Here is an 18,050-nt window from a genome sequence, read left to right on the forward strand (position 1 = left end):
TTTACTGAGAATCAGGCAAGTTCATTCTTAAGTGCCTTGATCTTTGCTTTTTTAGTACCAAAACTGTTATGTATCCACATTAGTGACGTGTGGTCAGCTTTAGGCCTGGTGAGGAACTTTTTAGACTTGTGGACTTCAACTCCCAGAATTCCACAGCCAGGCATGCTCAGTTCCGATTTAAAGCAACAGCATTTTCCCCCTTGCAAAATAAGTTTTCCCATTCTTTTTCTTCTCCCTCCCCCTCCTTCCTCCCTCTCTCCCTCAAACAAACACACACACACAGAGAACTTCGATCCCTCTCTCATTCACTCACTCTCAAACACAAACACAGAAGTTAGATTGGATATATTTTCCAAAGGCTTGAAAGCAGCTCCTCTGCCATAACCCCCTTCCCCTGCTGCCTTCCGATCAAACTTTTTGAATTCCTCCCCCCCTCCCCACACATGCACCTTTTCCAGCTGTTTCAGAGACGATTTCAACTCTGCTTCTCCCTGCCCTGCCTTCCCCTCATTAAAGGCCAGAGATCTGTCAGACTGAGCTAGTTGCTCCCAGAGAACTCTAAAAAGCCTCTAAAATTCCCTCTACAGGAGAGAATACATGCCTCATTTGCATAAGGAATTTTTTACTTGTTAACCCTTGCTTAACTCTTAAAAGGCGAAAAATTCCTTATGCAAAAGAGGCCCCTAGTTCTCTGGCCTCCTCCTATGATTAACACAAAGCACTGTTCCAAGGCACTGTGAATCTGGCAGCAACTACCTTGGCTTTAATTATTTTTTAAAAATTCTTTAAAATCCTTTCCTTTTCCTCATGACTGGTGAGGCCACGCCCCCTGCCTCTAGTGACTGCACGTCCCTGATCCACATCAATACTAATCCCTGTTATGAAATTGCTTTCTCCTTGTGATTGTCATTTGTTCAACATCCAGGAAATGCTGTTGCCACATCGTACTCTGTTGGTGTTAAGCTGGTATATATACACCACATAGGTAAACACAAAGACCTACTTCTTTGCAAATAGAGCACTGGACATTATCTGCATTCAGAATGGGTCGAGTTATTATTTGGACTGGTAATCTTAGATTCAATAACATGTTAATATGTTGGATGTTGATGCTGTGTTAACTTATTTATATAATTTACTTATGCTTCTGTGCAACTATGCAGTATATTTTTTCTATATAAAATTCATAAAAAGATACATTAATTTACTCTAAATAGGTATTTCTATCATAAAGGCCACATGTTAACAGGTTTGTGCTTTCAAGTCTGTTTCTTTCAATGGAATAATTGAAAAAGTATAGTGACAAGATGCACAGGAAACATATGCCTTCTGTATCTAAGTATCTTTAATAGGGAACTGAAATTGAACTCTACAAATGGCCTTTCCAAAATCTTTATCTTTTTTGTGTTGTAACTTGTAGGTTATTTCAGTACAATTTTCAAGGAGAAAAATTCTCCCAATATATTTCTAGGCTGAAGTTCACCTTTAGCAATGATAGTAGCACAGTTTGTTTGATTTCTCCTAGGCAGGCCAATCTGCACAGCTCTGTCTTGCAAAGTTCTAACGATGAAGCATCAAGGTTCCATAGATTATAATAATATGAGCAAAAAGCTATTTGTGCTACTTCTTCCTGGTGCGGGAGCCATACAATTCTACCTACTATAGGATCTTTGGTAGAATCAGAGTACTTTGGGAGGTCTATACAACAATATGAGAGATTGTAGGGAAACTGGGAAAGGAATAGAAGAGAATAAAGAGATAGCAGGTGAATCACTTGACAGTTTATTTTGCCAATAGCAACTTAGCTCAAGTGGACAGGAATATGGGGAAAAACATTCAAAGACATTATGTCTTAATTAGCTCACTGAGAAAAAGGCTGAGAAATTCCTGTAACAATTTTCAGAATTTTGTATTTATCCCAGACTAGAAGTCAAGTAAAATCTATGTAGTTCTTGCTTCTTTGATATTTTTTGCTCTATCTGGATTGATAATCAGGTTCTCATTCAGATTTGCATGGATAACATCAAGAAGTTTAGGTTTTTAGTAGTTGTGATGGGGATTGATTATTGCCATTATTGTGTGTGGGCGATATCTGTATTTAAAGTTTCAATTAAAAAGATAAATACGAATGCAAACTAAAACAAGAACATAAAAATAAAAATATAGTAAAGAAAAAAAGAAGCATATAAAGAAACTTCTTCTCTCTTCATCCCAACATGATGGGATGTGTAAACAATTATAAAGTATAAATAAATATATAAACAATTTTAGTAATTTATAACCTTCTCCTAAAATGCAACAAATGATCTCTTATTTACATATCTCTTATCTATAAACAAATCCTTAAAGCCTTGTTGTTAAGTACTGATCACCAAGTCAATTAAGATTTACTAGATGTAATAGTGTATCTGTTTTAACCTTGATCAAACAAACCCACTTTATATTTCTTCCTTTTACTTTTAACAATCTTAGTCTTTAGTCTTTTGAAACAATATCTTAGAACTTGATTTATTTTTATTTTTCTTTGTCGCTTTGTACAAACTTCTTTAACCAGTCTTTTTTGTAAATTCAGTATAGGAAAATTATTCAGGCTACTCTCTTAATTTGTTATTTATATATACCTTTTAATTATTAAGACATCAGCTGGTTTCTTTTTTATGTCCAGTGTAGCATTTTTCCCTATATCATACTGTAGCCTGTCATTTTAAAATACACTTTCAGATCAGTATGAATTTTGTCATGTAAAACTTTCTCTTCTTTTATAACATTTCAAAGCCAGTTTATCTATAGACGCTGACACTCTTAAAATTAACTTCTGGATCCTTGTTTAAAAAATATCCTTCCATGTGTCCAATCCCAAATGTGCTTTTTCAAGAGGCAACTGGATTTTCCACAAACATTCCATATAAGAGATTACATATTGCCTACTACACCACAATAACTGAACTAGCAGTTGCACATAAGATTTCACCATGACACACCAATTCATTTACTTGCTCTAAAATAGATTGCAAAAATTAATTTATTGTCCCCGTGAGCTTGAGTCATCAGTACATTTCATTGGAAATTCTTATGCCTCTTTGCCTTAAATCTGACATCTGCCACAACTCATGCAGGTTTGCAATGAAAGAAATGTCTGCATATAAAGGAAGACATATACTGTATTTCCATCCCAGGCTAATGCAGTTCTAATGTTCTCCAATGATTCCTCAGACATAAATATATTAAAGAACTCAAAAGACATCATATATCCTTGTCTTACTACTTTTTTCATTGTTGAAGCATTCACTAAGCATTCCATTTATTTTCTTACATGCTTTACTTCTATATATTCTATATTTGTTGCATTCAGCAACCAAACAGCCTTCAACTTCATTTTTATGGAAAATGTTCTTTAATTCATACCTATATGCATTCACTGTATTAATAATGCATGATAAAGTTTCCTGTTTGCTTTCATAAATTTCTCAGCAGCCGGCTGAAGAGGAAAAATCTAGCAGGTACACCCCCTACTTGACATAAAAGCACACTGCACTTCACAAGTTTTTAGTTACTGGTCTTGATGTACTCTTTTGGTTAGAATTCTACCTTCCTACACATGTTTAACAAAGCAATACTTTTTATGAGTTTAGTTTTTGTTCTTATTACTTTTCATTGTATAAAAAGTGTACTCTAACTTCACTATTCATGCTCTCTAACTTCATTATGTGTGCGTGAGAGAGGGGGGAGGGAGGGGGAGGGAGGGGGAGAGGAGAGAAAGAGAGAGAGAGAGAGAGGGAGAGAGAAATTATCAGCATGTCATACCTGTCACACCTATACCATTCACTACTAATGTAATGCAAGCATAGTTCAGTTTTTACACGTCTTGACCAAGATGCCACATTTTTCATCAAATATACCCACACTATTCTTAAAGAACTATTCTTTAGTCTATAGACTACTTTGCAGAACCAATGTACCCCACCAAAGGAGATATAAGCAGTTTTCTGGTGCATTCAAACTAAAATATAAAAAAGCATTGATAGTAAATATTAATCATATTATAATAATCTTAGATCCAAAGAGCCTATATTACTTAGCTAATTTGTTTTCTATTTTCCTTTTATTCTAGGTTTAGCTCTCTTGCTGTTTCTTCACTGCAGTAAGTAATCATATAGTATTATCTTATTTCCTAATGAATCATGAGAAAACAGGAAAGATTAAAGCTCAATTTATGGGGCTCTAATAAAATATTCCATAAAGGAATCAACAATGAAAAGAGCATGAAGATTGGTAATACCTTTCATGAGCCCAAGCAGCATGAGAAGTTAGATTTAGACATTCACCACCATAAGCAGGCCAACAAGTGATAAATAATGGTTTGTGCCAGATAGAGTCATTTTTGTGAGACATAAATTCGATAAGTAAAAATGTTGAATAAATGTGAAACATTATTCCTTCAAATTTAGAAGTAGATGTAGAAAGAAGAAAATTAGATAAGTGGAGGACCCAATAGAAGCTGTTTCTGGAATCAGAAAAATAATAATAAGCAATAGAGAAGAACATATTCTGATAGATAGAACTCTCCAGTGGTGGGTTCCAGATCCCTTTCCAACTGGTACGGTTGGAACGGGCCTGGCGGTGTCCACATGGACATGTGCAGCATGCGCACACACTTGCACAGTGCACGCATGTGTCTTCCTGTCCAGCGATGCCTCTGTGAGCCTCCGCAATGCTCCAGCTGCTCAGCTGTACCCACTGTGCGCAGAAGCGCAGAAGACTTTAAAGGATAGGTAAGGAGCTTGGGCGGGCAGGTGGGCCCTCTGGAGCACTGTACCGGAATGGTACCCAGTGCTCCAGACAGGCTCTAGTACACCCGTACTGGGGCATACCACCTGCAACCCATCACAGGAACTCTCTCTTCAGAAACATTCTGAACAAAGAACTTTGCATAGTTCAACTTCATTAGAAAGTTATTTACAGTTTTGGAAGTTCTGCTCTTTGTGCCATTTGTGTTCCTCCATAGTAGCACCCTCATGGTAAATATGCCCTGGCCCAGCTCTAACTGCAGAACCAGAGCCCTTCCGATGCCACCGCCGCCATCCCAGCATGGCTTTTTTGGCGGCTTCCAAACCAAGACTTCCAGCACTGGCCACTCTGGGCATACGCTCTATGGCTGCCGGCAGAGCGTATTTCCAGAGCGTACAACCATAGAGCATATGCCCAGAGCAGCCACTGCCGGAAGACTCAGTTTGGAAGCCGGGCCAAGACGCGGGAGCCAGGTGGCAGCGAACATGCGCTCCCACGGCTTGGCTGCTTATGAGCGTGGTCGCTTCATGGCAGCTGTGTTGCACTGCTGTGACAGCGCAACACAGCCATTCCCCATGAGGCTGTGCCTGGCTCTTTGGGAGCCTGCTCACAAGAGAGCAGCCACCCGGCAACCCCAAAACAATAAGCCCTCCCCTGATAATAAGGCCCAAGCCATATTTTGTGGGTCAAAAGAAAATAAGACCCTGTCTTATTTTCAAGGAAACACAGTTTTCTTTTTCAATTCAAATTAAACTTAACTATATCTCTTTTAAGAAGTAGTCACAATGACACAGATTATTTTATTCTTCCCCTTCTAATGGACACTTTAGAAGGGAACTCCAGGAGAGTGGCCATATTCTATTTCATTCCTATTACAATTCACTATGTTTAGAACCTTATACAGTTTTTGAGTAAATTGTAATTTTATATTTTTACAGTTTAAATAACAGATAGTGAGAAACAGATAAATTCATTTATACCTATTTTGCCAATTATTCTTTAAGTAACCTAAAATAATGTACTACTCACTACTGCATTAAATAGTTTTAGTAAGCTAGCAAATTAGCTCTGTTTATTTTAGGAAGGTTGGGGTAACTTTAATGTTCTATTATATTTATTTCTATCCTGTTTTAAATACGTAGTTAATTTTGGTCACTGATCATGATAATAAAACCAATGTTTCTTAATTTGGTTTCTTCCTAATAGAATATCTTTCTTACAATTGACTATTCTGGTTGGGATTTTAGGGAACTGCAATTTATTTTATTTTTATTTTATTTATTTAATCAAGCATGAATTAGATTATACACACACACACACACACACATATATAGGTCTCTAGTTATTCGGGTTTTCTCCCGCGTAGAATTGGAGATGTCTTGACGACGTTTCGACGAAGTCTCATTCGTCATCTTAAGGCTACTTCAGGCTTGGTGTTTCCAGGAGTAATGTGAGATCTCGGCTGTTTCTTCCTTTTAACTGCCAGTGGGAGTTTGAACTGGTTGGGTGGGGGCTTGGCTGTGTCCTGATTGGGTGGAGGTGTGTCCTGATTGGGTGGAGGTGTGTTCTGTTCTGATTGTTTGGGGGGTTGTGTTTCATGTAAGGGTAGGAGGGGTTTTAAAGAGGCTAATTGTGCATTTGCAGTTTGGCTTCTGGTTCTCGGCCGTGCCTCTTCATCAGTTTGTGTTTTTGTCTGTTTTCTTTGTGGATTTTTGGTGGTGATATTCTGTATGGCTCTTGTGAGTGTGGGCCTGGTGTCATTCATCATGTTCGGGACTCGTTTATCAATAAGGGCAGGCTTCCAAAATGCTGGCAGGCGGAAGGTATCATCCCGCCTGTTCATGCTGTGTGGGCGTTTTTCTATTTCAATTGCTTCTCTGATTATTCGGTTGTTGAAATGTTCAGCCTTGGCGATAGTTCTAGTCTTATTAAAATCAATTTTATGTCTTGTGGCTTTAAGGTGTTGGACCAGGGAAGAAGTTGGTTCCTCTTTTCTGATTGCATTTTTGTGTTCTTCAATGTGTGCATTTATTCTTCTGTTGGTTTGTCCAATGTATGTGGTGGGGCAGGTGGGGCATGGGATTTCATATACTCCTTGATTTTCTAACTCAATTTTGTCTTTGGGGTTTCTTAAGATGGTGGATATTTTTCGGTCTGTGTAGAATGCTGTCTTGATGTTGTGTTTGCGGAGGATTTTGCTGATTCTGGCTGTGGTGCCTTTTATGTATGGGAGGAGGGCTTTTCCGTTTTCTTGTTCTCTGTCCTGGACTTTAGTGCGGGTTTCTTTTTGTATTAGGTTGGTGATCTTATTTCTTTGGAATCCATTGGATGTCAGTACGTTAGTGAGAGTGTGTAGTTCGGTTTTTAGGTGTTGTTCATCTGCTAGGCGTTTTGTTCTAGAGATGAGTGTCTTGGCTACGGAGTTGATCTGGGCTGGGTGGTGGTGTGAGAGTGCGTGCAGATAGCGGTTAGTGTGTGTTTTCTTCTGGTAGATGGTGTGTCCTAGGGAGCCATTAGATTTCTTGTAGACTAAGACGTCCAGGAAGGGAAGTTGGTTATTTACTTCTGTTTCCATGGTGAACTGTATTTTGGGGTGTAGGCTGTTGAGGTGTGTAAGGAAGTTGTCCAGTTGTTCTTTCCCATGTGGCCAGATTATGAAAGTGTCATCTACATATCTGAGCCAGAGTTTGGGTTTGTGATCAGATTTTTCTAGGGCTTGGGTTTCAAAGTTTTCCATGTAGAGGTTGGCAATGACAGGTGAGAGGGGTGATCCCATGGGTGCTCCTTCTATCTGTTTGTATTTTTGTCCATTATAAATAAAGTATGTGTTAGATAGGCAGTGGTTGGTCAGATCAAGGATGTGTTTGGGGGGGTTGTATTTGTTTTGGATAGCTGTCAAGGCTTCTTTGATTGGCACTTGGGTGAAGAGTGATACGACATCAAAGCTCATGAGTAGGTCACTGGGCTGTAAGTTTTGTTTCTTTATGATCTCTATGAAGTGGAAAGAGTTTTTTACATGTGAGGTGATGGAATCTGCATAGGGCTATAGTTGTTTGGCGAGAAATTTGGCTAGATTTTGTAAAGGTGAGCCTATGGAGCTGACTATTGATCTAAGTGGAGTTCCTTCTTTGTGTATCTTGGGGAGACCATAGAGCTTGGGGCATCTGGATTTGAATTTTACTTTGTTTGAATTTACTTTATTTGTATGCCGCCCTTTTCCCTGAAAGGGACTCAGGGCGGCTCACAATTCAAGGGAGGGGGAAACAAACAAAGTTGCAAAATATAAAGACCATACACAGTTAAAAAACACAACAATCATACCATTCGAAGTGGGGCTGCAAGTCTTTAGCCCCAGGCCTGTCGAAACAGCCAGGTTTTAAGGGCTATGCGGAAGGCCTGGAGGGTGGTGAGGGTACGAATCTCCACGGGGAGTTCGTTCCACAGGGTCGGAGCAGCCACAGAGAAGGCCCTCCTCCGGGTAGTCGTCAGTCGACACTGGGCGGCTGATGGAATTCGGAGGAGTCCTAGTCTGTGGGATCTTATTGGTCTAGTGGAGGTAATTGGCAGTAGGCGGTCTCTCAAGTACCCAGATCCAATACCATGAAGGGCTTTGTATGTGACAACTAGCACCTTGAAGCGAATCCGGAGACCAACAGGCAGCCAGTGCAGCTCGTGGAGGATAGGTGTTACGTGGGTGAATCGAGGCGCACCCACGATCGCTCGCGTGGCCGCATTCTGGACAAGCTGAAGTCGCCGAATACTCTTCATGGATGATTTCTCTCTGGGAATGATTCTTTGCTGGATCTCTTCACTGATGGGGGAAGCTTTTATTTTGGATCTAGTGGTTTTTTCCAGGTAGGTGGTGGGGTCCGTGTTTAGGGGTTTGTATGTGGAGTCTTGGAGTAGGTTGGTTAATTTGGTTTGGTAGTCAGAAGTGTTCATAACCACTGTGGCATTGCCCTTATCTGCTGGTAGGATTATTATGCTGGTGTATTCTTTTAGGTTATGTAGTGCTGTCTGTTCTTCTTTGGGTAAGTTGCTTTTGGGTGGCTTGCTGGTACAGAGGATGTTGGTGATTTCGGATCTGATTCTGTTAGCGTCGTCAGGGTTGATTTTGGTCAGGCTGGTTTCAACTCCGCATATAATGGTTTTAGTGGGGATGTATTTGGGGGCAACTGCAAAGTTGAATCCTTTTGAAAGGATTTCAGGGTTTCGGCTTTGGTGAGGATCCTATCTGAGATGTTATGCACTGTTTGTTTCATGTGCGGCTGTGTGTGTGGGGGGTTGGTTTCTGGTGTTCTTTTAGTCTTCGGAGTTTGTTGGTGTGTGTTTCTGTCTTGAGGGTGGTCTTTGTTTCAGCTCTCCAGGCGGCGAGTTGTTTCGATTTGTCCCAAAGTGTGGGGTGGATCTTGTTGCTGAGTTCGAGGTGAAGAGTGAGGAGATCTTTGTTGATTCGGTCTAGGAGGAATCTTTTCATGTGAAGTTCATTTCTGATTAGGGCCAATTCTGTTCTTTTCAGGATGTGTTTGGTGGCTGCAGAGTTGGAGTGGAATTTCAATTGGAATCGTGTGGGGATTAGGTTTTCATCTCGGCAGTTGTGTAGGAATGCGAGGTCACATAAAATGGAAGCTCTTTGGACTTCACGTTTTTCATAGGTCCTAGTCAGATGGTGGGTTTCCTCCATAAACATGATTATGAATACATGAAATTAATACAAATTATTAGGGCAGGGACGATAGGCACTCTGGTGTGCTTATGCATGCCCCTAAAAATTCAGTATATCTGGATTTTGCTAGTTTAGGAATAAGTCATTAAACAGATAAAGCAACAGAAATATCTTATTTTCCTGGGAGGAGTGATTAATTGAATAGACCAAAATGTCTTTGATATACAATCTCATTTGGACAGGTTCTGCTTTCAGGCTTGTTTGCTATTTCACCAACTGGTCTCAGCACAGGCAAGATAGAGGAAAATTCTTGCCTAAAGACATCGATCCCAAACTGTGCACTCATCTCATTTACGCATTTGCGGGAATGAAAGACAATAAGATCACAACGATAGAGTGGAATGACGAACAGCTCTACAAGGATTTCAATAACCACAAAAAAACGTATGGAGCCAGTTGGGGTGAGGTGGGATAAGGGGTCTTTCTAGAAATTCTTGGAACTGGGATTTTGGATTATATGGTTGTAGAAGGAAGTATATAAAATTTTTACACAGGGAACTTTATGGAAGTTTATGGAAGTAAAAATGATTCCAACCCTGAGGACTGCATTAGAAAAAAAAAATGTTTTAAATTCCTTTTGTATACACTGATGCAGCTGGGAGAATTTTGCCTACATCGTAAGCATCAACCTGAATCAGGCCCAATGGACTTTTCTAAGCATAAAAACCACATATAGAATGAGAGATAAACTAGTTAAGAAAAGCAATTGAATTCTACTAACCAATTTTTTTTCTCATTTAGGAATCCAGGATTGAATACACTTTTAGCTATTGGTGGATGGAATTTTGGTAGTGCAAAGTAAGAACCTCTGAGATATCTATGGAGGGGACTTTATTCATCATGCTGTGATGAACAAGCCTAGGTGGCAACTGCCAAAACACTGGACTAATTCTTGGGATGCTCTTTGAGGGCCCTACTTTGCAATTATTTTCATTGTTGTACACTGGTATTTCCTATAATATTGCTGACAGTAACAATGACTGCACAAGATTAAAAAAAATACATAATTGTAATAAGGAAAGATGGCAAATGTGCATAAAACTGGCTACTATACATAGTTAATCATATAATATTCATGTTTCAAAACCTTCAAAACATCAAATATTTGGAACTAGAATTAAAAAAAATAGAATCAAGCTGAACGAAGATTTAATAGGAAATACGTTATTTGGGATTAAGTGACTTTTCAAGTCAAAAGACTAAGGTAGAACCCTCCGAGTTCTGTAGTTTGGGTACAGATATTGGATGGGTACACATACTGTATGATATATGTACGTGACAAAGCAAATTGGTATCTTGTTTGTTTGCTTGATGTGCTCATATGCAACTTCTTTGGTAGATTCTCTGCAATGGTAGCTACTGCTCAAAACCGCCAGGTATTTATTTCTTCTGTGGTTTCATTGCTCCGAAAACATGACTTTGATGGCTTAGACCTAGATTGGAAATATCCTGGTGCCAGAGGCAGCCCTGCAGTGGATAAACAACGTTTCACACTCTTAGTTCAGGTACTGCAAAACTTTGAGTTGATGATAAAATGCAAACAGCAAATAAAAAGTTTCTTGCTGCAATGTTATTTTATACTAGCAAATTCTATGTACAACAGTGTACCTAGGAACACGGAAACAGTAAAACAGAACATCAGAGAATATCGCAAAAGTTGTACAGAATGAATGCTGCTTAATAATTACTTTGTTACTGGAACTAAGTCATAACAGATTTGCATATGCAATCGGTTATTCAATTCCAAAATGTCGAAGTGGTTTGCCATTGCCTTCTTGCTAGGGCTAAGAGGGAGAATGATTAGCCCAAGATAACCCAGCTGGTTTTGTGCCTAAAACAGGACTAAAACTCAAAGTTTCCGGGTTTCTAGCCTATGCCTTGACCATTGCACCATGGCTCTCAAAAATATGTAATAGATACCTAAAATGCCTTTAATAAAAATATAACTCAAATAAGAAGTATCCTAGATTTGCAGTTACTTTGGAGACAAAATTGACTGAATTAGTATCACTATCCACTCATTAAATCACCTGCATCTTTTTAAGTAACCTACATTTTTAATTTATATTTTATTTTATTTTAAAAGATGACAGTAATAAAACTAATGTTGCCATCTGCTTATCTTAGGAAATGATGAAAGAATTTACAGCAGAAGCCCAGAGGACAGGAAAGAAAAGACTCTTGCTTAGTGCTGCCGTTGCTGCTGGGAAGCAGACTATTGACAATGCTTATGAAGTGGACAAGATTTCAGCTTGAGTATATCCTGGAAAAATTATTAACTAAAATGGACAGCATGCTGACCTTTAAATTAATTTCATCCGTTATCTCCAACATTGCAAGCTAACAAGTTCTTATTTCTTTGTTGTAAAACATCATGCTCCATGGAACCATTCAAATTACAGGTAGTTCTACAGTTCATTTAGTGACTGTTCAGAGTTACAACAGCACTGAAAATGCTTGGCAACTGATTCATACTTATGACCTCTGTGTGTCCTAGGATCATATGATCTCCTTTTTCTACCTTCTGGCAAGCAAAGTCAATGGGGAAGCCAGATTCACTTAACAACCAGTTTACTAACTTATTAACTGCGGTGATTCACTTAACAACTAGGGCAAGAAAATTTGCAAAATGAGGCAAAACAAATGTCTCACTTAACAACAGAAATTTTGGGTTCAGTTGTGGTTATACGTTGAGGACTACTTGTATGATATTAAAGATTGAATTCACATAATGTATATTTTATTACTTTACTCATAGATCTTTGGACTTTATCAACCTCATGTCATATGATTTTCAGGAAGCCTCAGTCACAGGGCACGTCAGCCCCCTTTTCCCTGACACTGTAAGTGTTAAACACTTGATCCCACAGAGACTCTACATTTAGATTTAGAGAAAGGATGAAAAGTAATTTACCTATTTAACACTTGTTACATACAGAAAACAATTTAACAAATGGATTGAGAATCAGCATGCTGGTTTAAAATATTTTATTCAACACTTTCCCTTTTAATATATTCATGTTGTGCACCTAAAAATTACAACTTGGTTCTCTCAACAGTGACTCTCAACAATTACTAGCTCTTTAAAACTACTAGTAAAAAGATCTGTGAGAAGTGCTTTTCTTAATAACTATCATTCTATTAAGTGAACTGATTTTGCCAGGTTGTTTGTAAATTTCTAAGTGGGCATGAATGCTGGTAAAGCAGTCATGGGAAGTGGCCCACTCCAGCTGCACCAACAGAGGAGGCATACTTTAGCCAAGGAATTTCAGCTGGCATGATCCCAGAGAAGAGCCTTCTCTGCTGTAGCTGCTGCCCTCTGGAACATCCCACTCCCTAAGTTGAGATTGGTTCCCACCCTCCTGACTTTTCATAAGAGCCTTAAGACCTGGCTCTTCCAGATGGCTTGGGACCCAATGGGAAAGCTTCATATTGGAGGTGGTTGGCTAATTAAAACCTACAATAATCCCACCTCCTCCTTCCCCCATCCCATGTGTCCGGCTCCCTCCTTTGCCACCTGTGTTAGTGATTTTATCTGCTGTTCTATTTTATAATTGATGGTTTTAGTGTTTTTATATTGCAAGCCGCCCAGAATCATTGGATACCAGATGGGTGGCAAATAAGTTTAATAATAAAATAAATAATAATAACATATCATCAATGACTGCTAATTGAGGCATAGCAGCAGAAAAGCTGTATTAGAAAGATCACAGTATAAATCTAATCTGGTGGATATTTAAAATAAGTGCATTGAAGATCCTAGGATCGTGCACACGTCAAAAATGATTGTGAAAAAGTACTCAGCACCTCTCTACTATTCACTCAATATGCTTCTTCCCTTTTTTCAAGCTTCTGGATGAGGGGAAGGTCTCTGCATTAAAGAGTCTAATTTAATCATGCCAAATAACTCCTTATTTATTTTTAAAATGTGCTAAGTTATACTAGATCATTTGTATGCATGAGTATAGAATATTGAATGTTATTCATTAATCATACCTGTTAGTATTAAAAATATCTAGATTATTCTGTAGGCAATTAAGAAACACATACTATTATTTATAGATTATTTTGTAAAAAAACATTATGAATATGTAATCTCAGGTACAAAAATATATATTTTAGAATATAAAGTTTTTCAATATTATGCCATCTTAGAATATATATCAATCTGTTAAACTATTTGCATTTTGTTTCACATCATCCAATGAAAATATGGATAAAATACAATTTTGAATATCAATGTGTTAACCTTTTTCCTAAAGCCGTACAATTTGTTTCCCGCCTATTCATCCAAAGAGCTTGAGTGACAATAGAGTTTTACTCATTAGTTTACTTTATATTATCTTTCTTGCATTCTTTACAAAGTTGCTGCATAAATTTATAAGATCCTCTAAAGTAGGAATCAATACAACATGTTATCGGTAGCCTTCCAAATACAGGTATTTCTGAACCACAGTTTCTTCACAGTTGCCAATACTGATAAGACAACTTTAATTGCAGCTGAAGGCAAGTGGTTCCTCACCCATTTGAAGGGAATAAATCGTTCCTCAGTATGAAGTGAAAGGCTACAGTTGGGAAGAAAAATTACCAGTCTGAATGTCTTAAAATGGAACCATTTTCCTTGATATATATGACAGTATCTTCACCAATATATTTATGTTAGGACTGTAGCATAACTGAATAATAAAAAGGATTAGCCTCAAAACCAGACAAAATGGACTGAAGTCTTGCTTATTTGTTTATTGCTCCAAAGGACAATGCTGTGCAGTACTGGAAGACCAAGGGAGCGCCACCTAAAAAGATCATTCTGGGAATTCCTGCCTATGGACGAACCTTCACCCTTTCTACTTCACAGAATGGAGTGAAGGCACCAACTTCAGGGCCTGGCACAGCTGGTGTTTACACAAAAGAAAGAGGATTTTTGTCTTATTATGAGGTAAGGAAAAGATATATAGTTATGCTTCACTTCTCCAAACAAGGATAAATTTCAAGAAGTCCAACACATGCTCGTGTTTGATCCCCTTTGGTAGAGACTGCAGAGATGTATTGATATATTTAAATGTGCAGAAATATATGGTACATTTACAAATATACAGATTTGTATAGGTGAAAGGATTTAAAATATCAATATATTCACTGCTTCCAAAACATATCTCTAGAATGAAGCATCTTGGGTGAATAAAGTTCAAATGATTGATTTAGATTAGACTATTTCTCTTCCTTTCTCTACCTCCCTCGAAAAAATTTACAGTCAGCCCCATTAGTTCCTTATGGCAGACCAACAAAATCCTAGATGACAACTTCCTTATTGTGGGGATGCAAGGAGACTGCCTTCTTTCTTACTTACTATTCTTTTTTTCTTTCTTTGCAAACCTAATCTTAATAGATAAAAGAGATGAAAACAGGGAGACATTTGTTGTTCCTTGTCTCCTACAATTATCTGAAAAGTTTCTAATGAAAACTTTGGTCAAGTACTAAAGACATATTCTTGGAATATCCTGAGCTGTTTATACTTCTTTTCATCTGTCTCAAGTCAAGTACATATTTCGTTTCAGATCTGTGACTTTAAAAATGGTGCTACCACAAAAGTGATTGAAAGTCAGAAAGTTCCATATTCCTTCAAAGGAAACCAATGGGTAGGATACGATGATGTCAGGAGCATTACCAAAAAGGTAAGGATTATATATTTTAATTTAAATGTTTGTGTATTCTTCTAGTATATCTCAGCAACATTTATGTTCATAAATCACAAAATAGTAGCAACATAGACTGCTTTAGGGTCCTTTATATCTGAAAGGCGTTTTTGTAGAAATTACAATAGTCCTGGTTTTACTAAGGGGAAACCTATGTTTAATCATATTTTCCTCAGATATATAACCCTGTAACCATGCAGGGCTGGCTTGAAACATTTTGGTGCTCTAGGGAAAGTCATATTCTGGCACCCCCTGTGTAAAGAGGGACCCTCCTGTTTCTTGCTTCTTTTTTCACATTGTAAGTGTGAAAGTTTTGAGTTTCACCTTTACAGTTTACAGCCTGGTAATTTCTCTCCCCCCCCCCCCCGCCCAATTTTGGGAAGGAAGGAGAGGCATTGTCTATATATTTACCGTGAATCACAGTAAATGATTTAAAATACATCACCACCATTGTAATAATAGAGCAACCATTCTGTACAATTATATTTAACCCTCAAAAGAGTGCACTAGTACATGAGTATAACTTTGATTAGCTGGTATCATGCAACTCGGTCTTCCTAACAAACTTTCCATCATGAATATTATCAACTTCCTGAGATCTATAGAGGTAATAATAATTTCTTTTTCATGACCTGCAATGTCTGGCTAGTTTGCTATTCATAACTGCTTGACCAACTTTGGGGTGTTTTCAAAAAGGGTAGAAAGAAAAAGTTCTAAAGCACCAAGAAAGGATTATCAGATTTTATACTAATATTTCAGCAGGTGTTTTTTTTATTTTTGCACCCCCTAAAATTTGGTGCCCTAGACAAGTTCCTAGTTGCCAGGCCTAGCACCACCCCCAAACCATGACAAATCATGGCAGCTGAAACTGTTGAGCAACATAACTTCTATTTGAGTTCAAGCCTTTAAATTCCTATTTTCTGTTTCATTCAGGTCCAGTATTTGAAAAAACAAAACCTCGGTGGTGGTATGGTGTGGGCCTTAGACCTAGATGACTTCAGTGGCTCCTTTTGCAAAGAAGGAAGATACCCACTTATTCAAACTCTGAAAAAGCAGATGAGTTCCATAAATTAATTGGGTAATATTGTACTTTCTTTTCTTGGAATCATATTTTAATCCCAAGGCTAAAAAGGAACTAAGCATTTACCCAACATCCTCATTCTACTGGCATTTCCTATTATATAGCAATGACAAAGTATGACAATTTTCAGTACTTTTGTAAAAGGGAAAATATTTTCTTTACCATAATGCTCAAGACTTTATTATCACTTTTCCTCGATACAAACATCTATAGTCATCTGAAATAGTAAACATTCCAAGTACCATAAGTATTTATTATCTTGCCCGCCAATAGATCAAATATGTATGCTTCTTTTGACTCTTGCCTCTTATTCCACTCAACTTTATTGAATGACTCTAAAGTCTAGTATTAGAATGATAAGGGGGGAAATATTTGTTTACTTTGTCAACATCACAGGCATGTATTAAGTTTGAAACCTTATTTCTTTCCACTCAGGATCTTTGTCCCCACTGGGAATAATCAGCACAAAAGGCAACAACAATATATCGATTGCAAGATCTGTCGAGAGATTATTCATTTTAAGAACAACAGAGCAACAGAATAACAGAGTTGAAAGAGACCTTAGAGGCCTTCCAATATTTGTCAGTCAGCATGAACAAGCAATTAAAGGTTGCCAGCTGTACAACCTATACTGTATAGAAAAGATTCTACAGCAAAATTTGACATTAGAGAATCCTATTTCATTTCAAAGGAATACCGATAGCTAGGAGGAATAATATGACATATGAGGGTTTTACGATGTCCTCAGATTTGATTTTTCTTTTTGATAAATATATCAAAAGGGAACATAAATATTTCTAAAATGCCACTTTAACAATACTAATATTTTGTAAAATATTTTATTCCCCCCCCCCTTTTATTTTATTGCTGCCTTGGTAGCAAATCAGATTTAACCACATGGAATTGTCACTGAGAACCAATATACTGAACCAGTTTCATAGAAGCGTTTCTTGAATAGGCAGATATTTTCTTTTACCTTTACAATGATTTCTCTCCCCCCAAAATATCCAAAGTGCTGAAAAAAAATCCCCCTTGTCTTACTTTACATCCAATCGGGTACATTATGCCCCTAATCCATCTGTTGAGTTTAATCATTAAAAATATGTTTAGAACAACTGTTAAATGTCATTTGCCCACCTATGGCACAATAAATTACTTGAACAATAATTGCAACTGTATCATTTATAAAACAGAGAAGTTAAGGGTTAGATAAAGCAAATTTTCTTGCAGAAAAATATTCTACACTGAGAGATAGAAAACACATCTTACAGTGCTTGTTAAGTGGAGGCAACTCAGTGCTAGAGAGAGGGGGAAGAGGGAGTGATTTTTCTTTTTCTCCATATTATACACTGATGAAATAAGTTTTTTTTAAAAAGTAAAATCCTTACATTTATTATGATTCCTCCGCAAAACTATTTGTGATGGTGTATTGACAGGCCTTCACACATTTCTAAATGCCATGTCTGAACAAGTGTTTGCAGATGCTTCTTGTCCTTTCAACAAGACAGATATAAACCAAGATTTCCTGCTCCAGGGCAATCCCAAATCTGTGGAACATTAGCCATCCATCAAGTCCAGAATGGACCCCACTTTGCTTGTTTTTAGAAGGGTAACCAAGATGCATCTTTGAATTGAATTGAGTTTTAGAATAATATTTCATTCAGTTGTTGATAAATATACTTTGTTGTTAATTATAATAATAATAATAATAACAACAACAACAACTCCACCGTTGCCGGTCCCAGGCCCGGATGAGAAAGGA

At 37.8% G+C, this 18,050-nt stretch overlaps 1 protein-coding gene across 1 annotated transcript; it reads left to right on the forward strand.

Annotated features, from left to right (window-relative positions):
* The first annotated feature begins 1,028 nt into the window (after positions 1-1,028).
* Positions 1,029-17,455, forward strand: LOC148044653 (chitotriosidase-1-like). The gene is made up of 11 exons (XM_087719989.1): positions 1,029-1,068; positions 4,112-4,141; positions 9,697-9,898; positions 10,256-10,312; positions 10,854-11,019; positions 11,642-11,766; positions 12,273-12,357; positions 14,268-14,450; positions 15,070-15,186; positions 16,141-16,285; positions 16,724-17,455. Exons 1-10 carry the CDS (start codon positions 1,044-1,046, stop codon positions 16,279-16,281), a joined length of 1,131 nt encoding a protein of 376 aa, XP_087576115.1. The 5' UTR covers positions 1,029-1,043; the 3' UTR covers positions 16,282-16,285; positions 16,724-17,455.
* Positions 17,456-18,050: the final 595 nt, after the last annotated feature.

The sequence above is a fragment of the Thamnophis sirtalis genome, unplaced genomic scaffold, assembly GCF_051295495.1.
Source record: "Thamnophis sirtalis isolate CommonGarterSnake01/CBP01778 unplaced genomic scaffold, rThaSir2_p1.2 scaffold_7, whole genome shotgun sequence".
Taxonomy (NCBI): domain Eukaryota; kingdom Metazoa; phylum Chordata; class Lepidosauria; order Squamata; family Natricidae; genus Thamnophis; species Thamnophis sirtalis.

What these genes read in the sequence shown, in the direction of transcription:
- LOC148044653 (XM_087719989.1), top strand. Translation starts at nt 1,044, where the DNA reads ATGGGTCGAGTTATTATTTGGACTG. An exon ending in GAAGTGGACAAGATTTCAGC is followed by an intron (nt 11,767 to 12,272) that starts TTGAGTATATCC and finishes CTTTACTCATAG; the next exon opens with ATCTTTGGACTTTATCAACC. An exon ending in TCAGGAGCATTACCAAAAAG is followed by an intron (nt 15,187 to 16,140) that starts GTAAGGATTATA and finishes TGTTTCATTCAG; the next exon opens with GTCCAGTATTTGAAAAAACA.